The sequence below is a fragment of the Terrapene carolina genome, unplaced genomic scaffold (assembly GCF_002925995.2).
Source record: "Terrapene carolina triunguis isolate 2854851 unplaced genomic scaffold, T_m_triunguis-2.0 Scaffold210, whole genome shotgun sequence".
In the NCBI taxonomy this organism is placed as follows: Eukaryota; Metazoa; Chordata; order Testudines; family Emydidae; genus Terrapene; species Terrapene triunguis.
Window position 1 is genome coordinate 50287614 of NW_020664561.1, and position 15997 is coordinate 50303610.

Consider the following 15997-nt stretch of genomic DNA (forward strand, 5'->3'; position numbering starts at 1 on the left):
TCTTACAATTAATTTCTGCCTCCCCCTCCTCCAGTTTACAGACAATACACACTTTGATGGCCATTATTACACAACACTTTCCATACTACTTCATCAAAACTGAATTCACCATATGTATGTCATTCCTGAAGTTATTCTGTGCAGGAACAAACATGCCACAAAAGAGTCAAGCATCAGCTTTCTGTGAATGCACCAACAATTTGATGCCTTTTTCATAGATATGGTCAGGAACCCACTCTGTGGACCCTTAAGCACAATTACACTTTGGGATCATTCTAAAATGTATGAAATACCAGCTACAATATTTTTAAAAAGTTTTTTCTAACTAAATAAAATAATTTTATAGATTCCTATGGTAGAAGACCAGAAGAGATTGCTGTGATAATCTAGTGTGACTTGCAGAATAACACAGAACATAGGACTTCCCTGAATTAAGTCCTATTCAAACGAGAGCACATCTTTTAGAAAAACATCCAATCTTAATTTAACAATTGCCAGTGATGGAGAATCTACCACAACCCTTGATACGTTGTTCCAGTGGTTAATTACCCTCACTGTTAAAATGTTTTGTTTTATTAGTAGTCTGAATTTGTCTAGCTTCAAACTTGAGCTACTGGATCCTGTTATTCCTTTGTCTTCTAGATCTGAAGGGTCCTCCATTATCAAGTCTCTGTTCTCCATATAGGTGCTTATAGACTGTGATTAAGTCACCTCTTAACCTTCTCTTTGATAAACTAAACAGATTGTACTCCTTGAGTCTATCACTAAAAGCAGGCTTGGCAGAATTAAATTTATTTATGTATTTGTTTATTTATTTTGTAATTTTGATGTCAATTTTATTTTTCAGCATTTTCTGGTTTCTATCAATTTTTTCACAACTGCATGAAATTATGGGTTTTAAGTATTTCCGCCTCCCCCCCCCCAATTTGTATTGATTTAAATGTTCAGAAATGTGGGGCATTATGCGGGAGGTGTGTGTCACACAATAATTATTTAATGACAGAAGACACTGAGATTTTAAAAATTAAAGCTACCTAATGACACCCCTGCTTCAGCTTTCCTAATGCTGGCATTATAGCATGTTTTATACACATTAAGATGGGCCTGTAATAAGTTATAAAGCAGCAAGTTTCTTAGTTTGCCTATCTGTAAATTTCAATTATTAGCAATGGAAATATATTTTGTCGGTTTGTGTGTATGGTGAAATCAATGTTTACCAATAATCTGATCCTTCCATGCCTAACTATAAGGGATGTTTTCTAATCCTTTAATCATTCTTATGGCTCTTCTTGGAACCCTCTCCAATTTTTCAACACCTTTCTTGAATTGTGGATACCAGAACTGGACACTGTATTCCAGTAGTGGTCATACCAGCACCAAATACAGAGGTAATATAATCTCCCTACTCCTAGATATTCCTATCCGTATATATCCAAGGATCGCAGCAGCCCTTTTGACCACAGTGGCACACTGGGTCCTCATGTCCAGCTGATTGTCCACCATGACCACTACATGCTTTTCAGAGTCACTACTTTCTGGGATAGAGTCTTCTATCCTGAAAATACGACCTGCATTCTTTGTTCCTAGGTGTATGACCTTACATTTGGTGGTACTGAAATGTGTATTGTTGGCTTGCACTCAGCTCATCAAGTGATCTAGATCACTCTGTCTCAGTGATCGGTCTTCTGCATTATTTATCACTTCCCCAATCTTCGGGTCATCTGCAAATTTTATCAGTGATGATTTCATGTTTTCTTCCAGGTCCTTGACAAAAATGTTAAATAGCGTAGGACCAAGCGTTCCTTTCTGAAGGAGAGAGTTTGATGGACTGACATTGGCTTAAAGCAGTTTTCATTTCAACAACAGAGTGAGTCTACTTGTAAGGTATCTTGCTGGGAGACTAGGATGTATGTTTCTAAAGCCAAAGGGGCCCTGCCTTCAAGGGAACCTCTTGACAGAAATGAGTAGAAGTTTGCCTTGAAGTTTTGTTTACTGATCCCTTGCAATGGTGGCAACAGATGGACATTACTTAGATTTCTCTGTGCTGAAATTTAGGTCACAAACACTGTTGGCTGTACCTGACATAGGTGTGTGTTCATTCAAGCAACAAACCCTTATGGTGCTTTTGCGATGCCTGTCCTTTCTGCAAAACGTCTGCACTGGGGAGTTTCACAAGACAAAAAAATTTTCATTAGAGAGGAGGAGCATATCAAACTTAAGGCTGACAATCAAAATGTTTTGTGCAGTCCCTTACATTTGTACATACCTTTCTTCCAGATAATCTCAAAACAAAGAACAGTGAACAACATTGCCTCATCAACTGCTTCTGGGGTTGAACTTTGTAACAATAATAGGGGTAAATCCTGCAGAGAGCCCACACAGAATGTGTGTCCTGGATGATCAGCCTATAGGCAGATGTATCAGCCATTCCTATCACACTGAGAATCAAAGTAGCTTCTCTAGCTCTGAAGACGGTGTAGTGGCTACAGAACAGGCTGCTGCATAGACTAGCAGCAGCACTCATGAACCTTCCCAGAAGAGCAAATTAATCCCTTAGTACACACATGCTACTATTTGAAAGAACTTTATTCAATTTCTCAGGTATTTTAGGTAGAATTACTGGTACCAGCTAAACCATTATTAGGAATGTACTTGACTTCATTGGTTGACATTCTAACCTGTACTATCATTGCTGTAGTCTTGGCATTTGTATATATAGGCAAGCTTAAATACACATTTCCCTGTGCTTTTCACGTCTTGCAGAAGGAATAAAGCAAATTTAGACCTGATTTTCAACAATAATTCGCTTTAGTGAATCTGAGCCATTTTTACCCTAGCATGAAAAAATACAAGTGACATAAAGCAAGTGGCAGAAAAATCCAATGTTAATAGTGCTGATTGTAATGCTGGGGAAGAGACATGAATTATTTTTTTCCATTAGGGAGGAGTGAATTTGTGTAATTAAAAGTAGCACACACTTGAACCTTCCCCCAAAACAGGAACAAAACTTGAATCACAGACCTTTTTTTGAGCTTCCCACTATCAGGTTTCCTCCTCCATTTTCATGCACTTGCCAATATTTGGTTTCTGCCACAGCAAAAGGCGTCGGATCTAAAAAACAGAACTTGAGTGTGTGAATGCGGTATGGTCCCTGTGGAACCATAACATGGAAGGACATCCAACAGGTGAATGGATGGATGAATAAATAATAGAAAGCACTGTTATGAGGCTAGATTAATCTCCTCTGCACATTCCCCATAGTATTTTCCCCAGATTATTCTATCAGGGAGGGCTGGGTTTGCTTCTCCATGGAATAAGCTCCAGCTGTTTCTGAGATTCATTGCCTTACCATCAGCTACTCCCCTAGTTTCTCACTGGAGCAGGGGGGAAACTGAAGGCATAGAAGAAGCCTGATTGGCTGACAGGGGCAGGAAGCAAGGGAGACACCAATCTAATTCATCCTGGCAGCTGGTCAGATAGCCAAAGAACACAACAGGGAGCCAGAAAGTTGACATGAAAGCTGGAGGTTATGGAGGGCCGAGTGAGAACTTTTTGTTTGATCTTCCTGGCTTGAGTTGGAGCCAGCTGGGGACAGACCAGAACAACAGCAAGGATTAAAGGTTAGTCTATCACTGCTAGAGAGCACTGTATGGAATAAATAATCATAACAAGGGAGAACACTAGGTTCTAAGGGTCAGATTTTGTTAAACCCAATCTGAGTACAAACAAAAGTGGGAGATGGGACCATAAAACCTCCACTCCCTCTCCTTCCCCCTGGTGCCCTATTCTAGCTCCGGACATAATATCAATCCTTGTTGCTCAAGGAGCAAAAAGACTGCTCAAGATTTACACTGCTGTGATGCTGCCACTTCTCCTTCATGGGGGGAAGAAAGGACACATACTGCCCTTGAATTGCCAACCTGAAGTTCAAAAATCAAGAACCAGCACTGGAGAGGTTTCCCTAGCAGTATTCATAGGGTTGGCTCCATCTTGCCTTGCTCCTTGTGCTCAATACCAAGGGTATAAAGAGCAGAGCCACCCCATTCCTCCTTCAGTTCCTTCACATCGGAAAGCTGATGGTAGACTCCAATGCATTGGGGAAGGAGGGCAGATTGTGCAATGGGTATATGCAACACATCTCGAAGTGAGTATCCATTTTTTCTTCTTCGAGTGCTTGTATATGTCAATTACATTGTAGGTGACTCTTAAGCTGTTATCAAAGGTGGTGGGGGCTCAAATTCTCATCGGAAGAGGGACTCCAAGACCGTTTTTTCCACCTTTGCATCCTCTCTTGATGAAGTGATAAGAACATAGTGACCAGTCTACAGGTGGACAGGAAACCATATTGCTGCTCTGCATATGTGTACAATAGGGACCTGCCCCCTCAAATGCTACTGAGACTGCATGAGCTCTGCTAGAGTGTGCTGTCCACTTTTCAGCTGTCCATAGCAATTTAAGACATAGTGATGCAACTGGTAATCCAATTCGAGATTCTCTGAGTCATAACTGGGTGACCTCTCATTCTGCACAGGAAACTAACAACAGGGTAGAGACCTGGAAAGTTTTTGCCCTGTGTGGGTAAAAAGCCAAAGCTTGATGCCCATTTAAGGTGTGCAGCTTTTGTTCACCCTTGTGAGCATGACTAAGGTGGAAATTGGAAGCTGCCATCTTAGAATGAGACCTATGTTGAACATTGTATAAAAGACAGTGTACAGTAGATCCATGACAAGCATCTGCAATTCTTCCACTCCTCTGGCTGAGCTGTTGGCCACCAGGAAGGCAACCTTCACTGATACATGCAGGAGCAAACAAGATGCTAAGGGCTTGAATGGGGGATTCATAAGAGCAGACAATACCAAAGTTTAAGTCCCAAGTGGGCACTGGGTCTCAAACAAGAGAGAATGATCTATCTACACCTTTGAGGAATCTGGTCATGAAAGGATTAGTGAATACAGTTCGATGTTAGAATCAAATGCTGAAATTGTGGTCAAATGAACTCTAAGGATCTAAGGGATAGATCAGATTTCTTGAGGTGCAAGAAATAGTCTAAATTTTCTTGAATCAATGTGTATGTTGGTGACAGATTCTGGGAACCTGCACAGATACAAAAATGTTTCCATTCACTCAGGTAAGTAGCCCTGGTAAAAGGCTTACTGCTATTAATGAGGATATCCTGGACTTCCACCGAGCAATGCACTTCTTTGGCATCTAATCACTGATGAACCACATGTGAGATGCAGCATCTGAAGATTTGGGTGCAGCACATTCCCGTGATTCTGTGTGTTCAAGCTGGAAGCGGCGGCCAGTACATCCCTCGACCTGCACTGCTTCCAGCAGCTCCCATTGGCCTGGAGCAGTGAACCGCGGCCACTGGGAGCCGCGATCGGCCGAACCTGCAGACGGGGCAGGTAAACAAACCGGCCCGGCCCACCAGGGGCTTTCCCTACACAAGCGGCGTCTCAAGTTTGGGAAACACTGCCCTAGAGGATAGCTGGAGGAGATCGGAATACCAAAGTTGTCTTGGCCAGGCTGGAGCTATCAGGATCATTCTGCTCTATCTTGCTTTAGTCTGAGAATGACCCTCAGAATTAGGGGCACTGGCATGTGAGCATACTGTAAGACCTTGCCCCAGGGAAGGAAGAATGTATCCAAAATTGATGTAGCACTGTGACCTGCCTTGGAGCAAAACTGGGGACATTTCCTGTTCTGTCAGGATACAAAACACCATAGCCTGGATGTTTGAGTTGAGTGAGCATTCATGGTTTGAGGTGAAAAAGCTGCTCAGATTGTCCATCTGAGTAGAAAGTAAGACACCCTGAGTGCTCTGGAGGTCTGAATGCAGAAATTCCATAACTTGACTGCCTCCTGGCACACCCTGTTTGACCTGGTGCCCCCTTGCTTGTTGACATAAAACCAGGGCCGGTGTAACCACTAGGTGAACTAGGTGGCCACCTAGGGTGCCAAGATTTGGGGGGGGCCAAAAAAGGGAACCCCCCCATTTTTTTTACCCTACAGTAGTGTAAAAAATTTTTTTGGGGCACCGCTTTTTGGCGCCCCCAAATCTCGGCACCCTAGGTGGCCGCCTAGTTCGCCTAGTGGTTACACCGGCCCTGCTTGAACTGGTACTGGAGGACTTGCTGGAAGCCTTTTTGTGAGGTGAAGACTGAGATTTTGAGCACTTGTCAGTGTCAGAATGCTTGGAACCCTTCAAGGAGGCCATGGGGGAAATCAAAGAGCAGTGTTTTTCCGCAGACTTGTGTTTGGGATCTTGGGTAGTGGGAGGAACACACCTCAACTTGGAGTCTGTTATTTCATGGTCGGGGTCCAGTTTGGAAAAGAGACTCATTGCCTTCTTAATCTGATGGACTTTGAGGAGGAAATCCCTCTGTATTTTAGTCCTTGTAGTGGAAACGGTTCTAATAGCTCACGTGTCTCTCAAATGTCCCTCACCAAGGCAGAGCTAACAGCTTTTATGCCTATTTGTGACAGGGAAAATGGCCTTGCATGTAGCCCACTGCTTGAATCCTGGTTACTTTTTTCATTCCACCAGTTTTTTCCTAAACTAGCAATAACCAACTACACTAACTTATACAATAGAACTAACTACATATAACTATTTACAATAAAATTCTTTTGAAAGCTGGTGACCCAAAGCTAAAGCTACAGGATGCTTCAGTTCTCTCCACAGGTGATGAGAAGGAACTGAGAGGGAGGCCACACAGACATCCCTTTTATGCCCTTGGCTGGGCGCATGAAGAGACTGGGGGGACTGTGCCACCTAGGGGTACTGCTGGCAAAAGTCTCCGATTCGAGTGCTTTGGGTGCACATAGATCTGCAGTGGAACGTATAAGTGTATAGTCACTCAAAGGAAAAGTCAGAGTTAAGAAGTTAAATATCACCCCAGAAAGACAACAATGAAAGTCAGCTCTAAGGGTATATTGTTTAGTGAAGTTTATGGAGCTAAGGGTGCAGTTTAGTGTCCTGACAGGGGAGTTTTCTATGTAACCGGAAATAAAATTGCCTGGAACTGAGCCTAGCCTAAAAGCCATCATTTTCAGCTAATTATAGACTTTCAGTCCTTGTAAAGGACTCCAAAGTGTTTTCTCTTCCTGTGAGAGAAGATGAACCTGCCACATTCACAGCTGTCAACAGACACCATTAATAATTGTGTTCTTAACAGGCATGTGTTTTGAACTCATTGGATGCCTCAGTGATGTCCCAGTTCAAAGAATAGCTGCCAGCCTCCCTGTCATCCGGTTGTCTTTAGCAACTTTGCATGCTGTAAGGGTGACTATTCCAGCACTTCCTTTTCCTTGGTACACCACAAACATTTCAGTTAACTGACATGGGCTAATCCAGGTTGCAAAGATCACAGGCGCAAACACTTCTGTTGACTAACTGAAATAATAGAAACGAAAGCTGTCCGGGAAGGTTAGGCAGCTCAGCCTTCTACACCAGCTACATAGCCCATTCCTCCATGCTTTGGCCACGGGGCTGGGCTATAAGGAATTAATATGCAGCACGAAAGCCTTTCTCCAGCCACACTCGTATTGAACAGTATTTCTTCAGCCAGGAATAATAATTAACAAATAAAGTAAATTAGGCTTTACCACAGCAAAGAACATGCAAAAACAATGCTGAAATAGATCTTCTTTTAATTAAAATCTAAATTAAGGCATTTTTGTCTATTAAAGCTATAACTGGGAAGGGAACCAGCTGCCTAATGTAGGTCTAACTTTTGGAACTGATTTAGGAATAAAAGAGATTTCTACTTTCATCGCCATTCCCAAGGGCCCCCTGATGAGTTGTCTCAACTATTTTGTTTATTGGTTTTTGGTCCTGTTCACTGTTCATCTCCCCCCACCACCACCCTTCCTCCTCTTCCTTGGAGCCTAACAAATAATTGGTTTGGCCCAGCAACCGCTCTCCACACTAGGATGAGTTTTTATTGGAAACAAATCAGCAGGGCTTGGCTTTATTGGCTTCCTTCTTTGTGTATTGGCATCTTCTGTGACATCTGGGCCACTTTGAGAATAGGGTTTGTTTGTTAGCTTGTGCTGTTGCTTTAAACTAGATGAACCGGGGTCAAATGCAGCCAGTCAGCACTGTGCAAATACTGCACTGTGTGGGACGGGGGAGGAGGAATCCCTTTCCCAGGCTGTGGGGCCACTGTAGGCTGTTACCCACCGCTGAGGTGGATGGCAGCAACTGGTCTGACCCCACCCACATCCTGAACACTGGCATGCAGTAGGGCCCCCACCAGATGGTTGAGCTATTCACTGGACTGAGGATGGGCACTTCTTATGTGGCCCCAAAATCACAGCGTCCTCTCTATGCAGAGGTTCAACACTGGTTTCGTTGCCAGGGAGTCTTTGTGGGTACCAAAGAAAGGGCAGGTTTTGCGCCTCGCAGGGCACTGACCATTTTAGGTCCTATATAAACTGGCTATTTCAGACCTGCCAATCCTACATAGACGATGGAGTTGCAGATCCTGCTTTTGGGTCTGGCAGTGCTCAGGCCTTTGATCTTGGAGCTGGCTGGGGAACAACGGCACTCAGGTGGCTTTGCATCCCCTTCTGCCCTCACCCCTGGGAGGCCAGGGTGTGGGGTGAAGGCTCCTGCAATCCCATCTCCTGAGGTGGTTGGTGCCCCCCTCCCCCCCGTGTTTGATCTTTTGCTGCTCCCCACATCTTCCCTGAGGTGACTGATGCTCCCCCACCCTCCATGTGCTGCTGCCCCCCGCCAGGACCTAGCTTCTAACTTACCCACAGGAGTCTTCTGTGGCGCCTACAATGGCCGCTCCTCTCCCTCCTGCTGGCTTCTGAGGGTGGGGTCGGCTGCCTCTTCATCCTCAGGGGTCTGCCACGTGAGGGCCAGTGTGCTATAATCCAGAGAAGATGGCTGAAATCTTCAGGGAAGAGACACAGCTCATTCCCCTGAGCCTTGTGGGCTTGGACAAGAAAGAAATTATAGCCATCCCCAGAGAAACGCTCATACACAAGCAGCCCCAGCAGGGACAGACACTCCATGGGGGTCAGCGTCCTGACTGGATATTCTCTCCCCTCTGCTTTTTCACTGCAACCCCTGCCAGGCCTCTTCTCCTCAGCTTTACTCTTACTGTCTCCATTCTCCCCGTGGTGGGGGGGTCTAATGAAGGCCCAGAGAGCTTGTATTGAACACACACATTATTTCTATTTAAACACTGAGTGCCTGCTGTGTGTTGCAAGTTCTCCCTGCAGCCCAGGGCCCAAGATGGCATCTTACTACTGGTCTCTGCACCCAGCAATCTTCCGCCACAATGAGAGTTACGCCACACACTCCCTCCTGCCTACTCGCTCTCTGCTGCCCTGCCTTTGTCTTTCCTTTAACTAACCTCCTCCTAAAACAAAACCCACCCAAAGAATTAAAAAAAGTGGAACATGACCTTTACTCTGTTTGTGTGTTATATCCCTTTCCCCTCATCTTTTTCCAACACCGAGCTGCTAGAGGCAGGGACTGTCTATTGCCCTTTGTTTGTACAGTGCTTAGCACAAAACAAAGCCCCATTCTCAACTGGCCCCCCCCCAGGCGCTAATGAAATACAAATGACTAATAATGGGGGAAATGTAATGTATTGCCAAGACTGTGAAGAGAGTCTTTTCCGTAAATGCCGATAACAGATGGTGTGTTTGGGTGGTGACTGGATTTATGATGGTAAGTGTTGTGATCTGTGGGTTTTTTGGTATGTGAGTGGTAACTGGGATGGTACCTCCCTGCAGGGAGCATGGAACTGGGATCCCAGAGGGCATCAGGGCTCCCAGCAGGGTGGCAGCCCAAGCCAGGAGCCTGGGTGGCAGCCCAGCTTGGAGTGGGGACCTGGCAGCAGCAGCCACAAAATTGACAGCCAACAGCCACTCTAAGGAACGCAGCGTCTACACAGACACTGTGCTGCCCTAACTACACTGACGTAAGCCTTCCGCCTCTCATTGAGGTGGTGGTGTTGTGTCAGCACAGCAGGGGTGTTACATCGGTGGGAGGAACATTTCAGTGTATACGCCTCCACTGTTTTGTCGACAAAACTGTGTAGTGTAGACAAGGCCTCAGGCTCGCAGGGCTCAGGCTGAGAGCCTGTTTCATTGCTGCATAGACTTCTGGGCTCGGGGTTGGGCCCGAGTTCTGGGACCCACACCCGCCCACGTTGCAGAGTCCTAGAGCCCAGGCTCCAGCCCAAGCCTGGAAGTCTACAAAGCAATGAACCAGCCCCTGCAGCGTGAGCCCAAGTTGGCTGGCACAGGCCAGCTGTGGGTGTCTAGTTACAGTGTAGACATACCCTGCGTGGCTCAAAAGCTTGGCCCGCTCTCCAAAATAAGCTGGTCCAGTAAAAGATAGTGCCTCACCCACCTTGTCTCGCTCCTATCCTGGGATCAGCATGGCTACAACTACACTACACACAGCTGTTTAACAGCACACAGGAACACTGCACAGCATGTGAAGAGCTTCTTCTGATGAAACTGCAGGAGAACTAGAGGGAGACGATATAATCGCTTGATTGGAATAATGCCAGGATATGGGGGGGGGCGCTAACCTACCCTCTACGCTTACAAAACATGCATGGGGGAGCCTAATGGCCTCATTAACTGGTGCCCCTTTAGCAGCACAGAGTGCTTAACCCTTGCTGGGACTGAGGAGGAGGTGGTGGGGGCAGCCAGCTCCAGGCCGGAAAGGTGCACCCCAGTAATTCCTGCTGCTGTTCCTATGGCAACTCTTTGGAGGCTGGTGCCCAGTGTCCTGCCTCCCACTGGGCACCCTCTGTGCCAATATCCCCTTGCCCCCCACCCAGGTGCCGGTGCTCTCTCCCATCCCCTACAGCACCCTGGCAGCTGGTGCTCCCCTGGGCCAGGTGTTTCCATGGGATCCACGGTGGCTGGAAGGCAGGACTGGGCTGGGTCAGGAAGTCCTACCTGCTCTCCAGTGCACTGTGCCACTACAGCCCCTCCTCCAGTCCCACTATCATCTCCAGTCAGCTCCCTCACATGAATACTTAGCATTTGCCTCCCCAAGATACTTGGGGGGAGGGGCAAGGGAGGAAACAGAGCCTCCCCCCAAAAATGTCCATAGCGGGGGAGGGGTGGATGCTAGGTTCCCTCCATGCCCCACTTCCATTGCCTGCCTGGAAGCTGCAGTCAAGGGAGCAGTGGCGTTTGTTGTTTCCTTATGCATATTCTCACCTGAAAGTTGATTTTTTTTTTTCCTAAAGAAAGTTTCTTGTATTGATTGGCCTCCCGAGTTATTAGAGCCATGAGAAAATACAGTTTTTTTTCCACTGGTTAAGAAAGTTTTCAGATGCTATTTTGTACTCACGAAGTCCTTCCACATAGTCACATAACCTTGAGTCCTAGTGAGGCCTGTTTGAAGCCATTTCAGTTAGAAAGAGTTCACTGCGCAGTGAAGTACTTTGTCCTCACAGTTACAGTCGCTCCTACTCACTTTCCAATATCTGCACACGATGTGTCTTCAGTGAGTGACTATCCAAAAAAGCAAAAAGTTTTACAGTTCAAGACATGACAGGTAGTAGGGGGAGGAATCTGGAAGGCAATTCAGGGAGAATATTGTTATTCATTGTAAACTGGTATTTAGCTTGTAATGTCCCTAGTCGTGCCATCTAGTGTCCAGTTAAAGAACCAGAACAAGATGTGCCTTATCATCATTGTCTGGAAGAACTGGGTTATGTGTCTAATTTGGCTGATCACTACACTACTGCCAACTCTCATGATTTTATAGCAAGTCTTGCAATATTTGGGGGTGTTCTTAAAACCTTGGCACCTGTAATCAATTGGTTATGAGAGATTCTCAGCTTTTATTTAAAAAAAAATAAGTAAGTTTCTAGACATCATGATTGCAGAGAAAAATGTGACCAGTGTGACCCTTAACGGCTTAAAATCCAGAAGACACAAAAAGACCCCCAAATTATTTTTTCTAAATCTCATGATTTTTAAGCCAACCGCATAAGATTTTGGGCACCTGACTTGTGATTTTAGAATGCTTTGGCATCGGAAAACTGTTACTCTAAGACTCAGGAACCAGATTCTGAAACCTGAACCACTTTGTGGGACCAGAATTGTCTTTGGTTTGTGGTATTGGATGGTGTGGGCAGCCACCCTGTCAGTGTTACTAAGATGGGGTGTAGAGACCCTATGCAGCATTTGACAGAGAAAAGGTTAGAAGCCTTTCTTAACAGGTGTCTGCCCACACTGCAGGAATTGCGACAGAACCAAGCCATGGAAGAGGCTAAGAGGACTGATCACAGCACTGATGATTTTCACCATCGGGAAGGTTAAAGGTGAAAAAGGAAGAAGCGGGTCTCTGAGTGCTGGACACTTGTCCTGAGACTCTGAATAAGTAGAAGACTGGCCAGAGAATGTCTGTGCTTACAGATTCTGGCTATGCAAGTCTTGGTTTGGTCTCTGGCTGCAGAAAGCTATTCTGTGTGGAGGCCTGGTTTTTATTTTACCATGGGAGCTGGTCAGTGATCATATGTTAGCCTACTCCCTGGGTAGGCTATCGCGACCTTACTTACATTTTGATGCTGCTTAGTTATTTCACATACAAAGTTGTTGATAAAAATAAACAGCCAGAAGAGCCCCAGTCTAGGTCATGCTTTCATTTATTCACTTCATATAAAAATCTCTTAAGAATGCATCTGAACACAATATATAATACTATAACATACATTGTGTGAAACTTTTGAAAACAATAAAATAACCACCTGGAACAATGCAGTGTTCAACAGACATACAAACCCATTGATCATGCACAACTGTGCTAGTCTCATCAACTATTTAGTCACAAGTTGGACCAAAAGCTTGAAATATATTTTACAAACTGAGATTGACACCATTAATGATGCCTAACGAGCTTTGTCAGAAGAAGCTTCACAGCACAATTATTACATCAGTTCACATTTTGTCATAGAAATTCACATTGGGTTGCTCATATACTGGAACATGACATTTAATAGTTGGCAGCATTCACAGGGGGTTTCCGTTTCAGTAGTTTAAACAGCTCGTCCTATTGCCCCCACTCCCAGTCATAAGATACAACTCTTCTTAACTCATCATGAAAACGAAACTCCTGTGAGCTAACGCCACCCAAATGCCCTTTATGGGTTCCGTATGTCTCTTACGCTATGTTCAGGTTCTTCTATTTTATGCAATACAAAAGGTTACAAGAAAAAAAGGCAACTCTTATCCAGAGTTTTCTACACAATTAACACCACCGTTGACAGGTAATGTTAATTTATATAAATTAATAACTTACAAAACATTACATTATATACAGTCAGTAATAAATACACTGTTATAAACAGTAATGGACGTGTTAGAGCTCAAGGCAGTGCAGGAGAAGGATGATGGAACTAAAGCTAGGAAACATGAACTACAGGTGAGAGAAACACAAAGATCCGAGCGTGCAACTTCCACTGAGCAAAGAAACCGTCAAAGGGAGAACACACATCACACACTGCCTTATTACACTTAGTTGTATATGTACTGCATTGTGCTAGAAAAACAGAACTACCCTTTATCCTGTGCACAACAAAAGTGAACCCTACTGAGGAAAAAATACTGTTGTACATAGCAAGCAAACAGAAAAGATGTGCAATGGTATGAAATGACTTTAAAAGATCATCTGGAGATTTAACGAGACTATTAAATGTGCAGCAATGCAAAATCGTGGGTACCCCTTCTGTTTAGCCTGTAAAAACGATTAACCACAATAAAGTGACAGATATTGCCCATGAGAGAAGGAAGACTATTTCTTTTAACAGGAAGAATCAAAAAAGTATCCACCAATTTTGAAACACATTGTGTAGAGTTTTATACTAAACTTTGTGTATTTAATAGGCTCTTGAAAAGACGTGAAAGTGTTTACAAAAAAGGCACACAGGTCCGCAGACAGGTGGTTAGGTGGACAGGTTTTATATGTAGAGTTACTATTCAGTAGTTTCTATCAGTCTAACTGGTATAAATCCCAAAACCTTAACAGTATAAAATCTCTCAGTTCTGTGTCGTTCACTTTCAACCAGTTCAGTAACAATTCAAGCTGGCTCCGGAACAACACAATGTTTTAAGATGACAAGGTTTAAACTACAATGTAAATCATCTGTTAATTTCCTGAGCAATCATTCCATACACGATCTTTAACCTTGACTCCAATCTCAAGTAGCTGAGAAGATCTTTTAGCCAATGTTAGACACAGGCCTAAGACCTAGATCGCAGGCTAGTCCTACAAGACAGCTTGCATGCTCATTAAGTGTTTAAAGTTCACCTACATACAGTACATTATGTATCAACAGGTGACATATCTTCTGTCACAATTTCTATATTAGCTTCTTCTTGTGATTCCCTTTTGCCAGGGTCAATCACACAGAGTGTCTTTGTATTGCTAAAATAGCTGATACTCTCACTCTCCTTTTCAGGTCCATCTGAATCCTCCTCTTCAAGAGTCAGTTCAAACTGGAACTTCTCCATTAGACCCTGACAGTCTCTATTCCGTTCATCAAGGGGAGGGGAGGGACTTTGAGGTATCATACTCTGGTACCAGTTCCTATTGTCTTCTAAAGTATCCAGGATGTCTTGTGCGTCAGGCTGCACTAGGTCCGCCCAGGTCTCCCAAAGTGGATGGACGATGTAATCAATGAATCCAACCTGAGAAACAAAATATTACACAAACATTACAAATGACTGATGCATTTTTTCAGAAAATATTCAACACCACTAAGGACCTGATTCTGAGAAGCAGCCTTTGGTTTTGCCTGCAAATAAATGCATCAGACTGGGCCCCCAAACCCAGTGTCTAAATAGCACCATTTGCACACATTATGCCTCTGCAAAATTGTACCGACAAAAATGAAAGTTGGCTTGAGGCCTTTTTTAACATCAGGCCCTAAGTGAAGGTTTAATTAAAAACAACGGTCACATGGACATTCAGAGATAAGGCTACCATTATGCCATCCCATAGTGAACACGTGATTATAAGTAGGCTTGCTGTTATCTTTCTTTGGCTGACTCCAAACAACGTGTTGTGGTGCAATACTAAGGCAAAACTCAGGCTTAGTTAATCTTTGGGAGATAGAAGGCTTCGCTGTGGCTGCTATTTAAATGTCACCTCCCAACTGTTACTGTACAGAGGTACCTGAAGTAACAATATTGATTTTTCTTTTTTATGGCAATCGCAGTGCAATTCCCCTTGAGCATTCATTTGGCTGGCAGCTGTGAAAAAGCTAACGTTCTTAGATTGACTATCAGTCCGAATTCTGAATGGTACTGCTTTTATAGACTTCAATTTGACCTTTAATGATATCTTATTATCGCATGTAGCTTGTGTGTGATGACTTGTTTTCTCTGCTTTGCACCTTTAAATAGAGAGCTGTCTCTCCTTTCTGTTGCAGAGGTAGCTGCTGTTTTTCTGTTTGGATGCAGCCTACTACAACTTTCTTTTTTCTTTCTTAAGAGTGTACAAAACCAAATGAAGGACCCACGACAAAAACAATCCCTTGTCCACAGTGATGGTATAATATGTATGCAGGCCTCCTGTGGTACAGATGGATGTGTCATTGATGGAAATAATGATGGTCCAGGTTGGGTCTGTGAGTCCTTCAGACTATTGGCAAGCAAGCTCTGAATTGGCTCACTTTTTAATTGTCTGACAAACAGGACGTACAGGATGGAGAAAACTGAATGGCCATAAAGAGGATTGAAATTCTTCCATCTTGGCAGAATGTGTCACTTGACTCCGCGCACTGCTGGACAACATTTCTATGCAGCAGGAAAACGGCTCTCTAAGGGGCCAGACTCAACACGCGGATGTTTGCTTTGGAAATCACATATGCCTTCTTCAGACACAACAGGATGTCAATAGAACCATTATAATTCAATTGTAACATACTGTTGCGGCAGCTTAAACAAAAAGGTGATGAAAACTTCCTGCAGCACATGTTTGGAGGCACTTTTAAAGTGA

At 44.1% G+C, this 15997-nt stretch overlaps 1 protein-coding gene across 3 annotated transcripts in view; it reads right to left on the reverse strand.

The window, feature by feature from the left end:
* Window positions 1–13764: 13764 nt before the first annotated feature.
* Window positions 13765–15997, reverse strand: part of LOC113404959 (cAMP-specific 3',5'-cyclic phosphodiesterase 4B) — a 348028-nt gene continuing 345795 nt past the window's right edge. For all 3 annotated transcript variants that reach the window (XM_026655435.1, XM_026655436.1, XM_026655437.1), the window contains one exon: window positions 13765–14685. In XM_026655435.1, coding sequence (XP_026511220.1) covers window positions 14320–14685 — 366 coding nt within the window. In that variant the 3' untranslated portion in view covers window positions 13765–14319. The remainder of the gene's footprint in view (window positions 14686–15997) is intronic.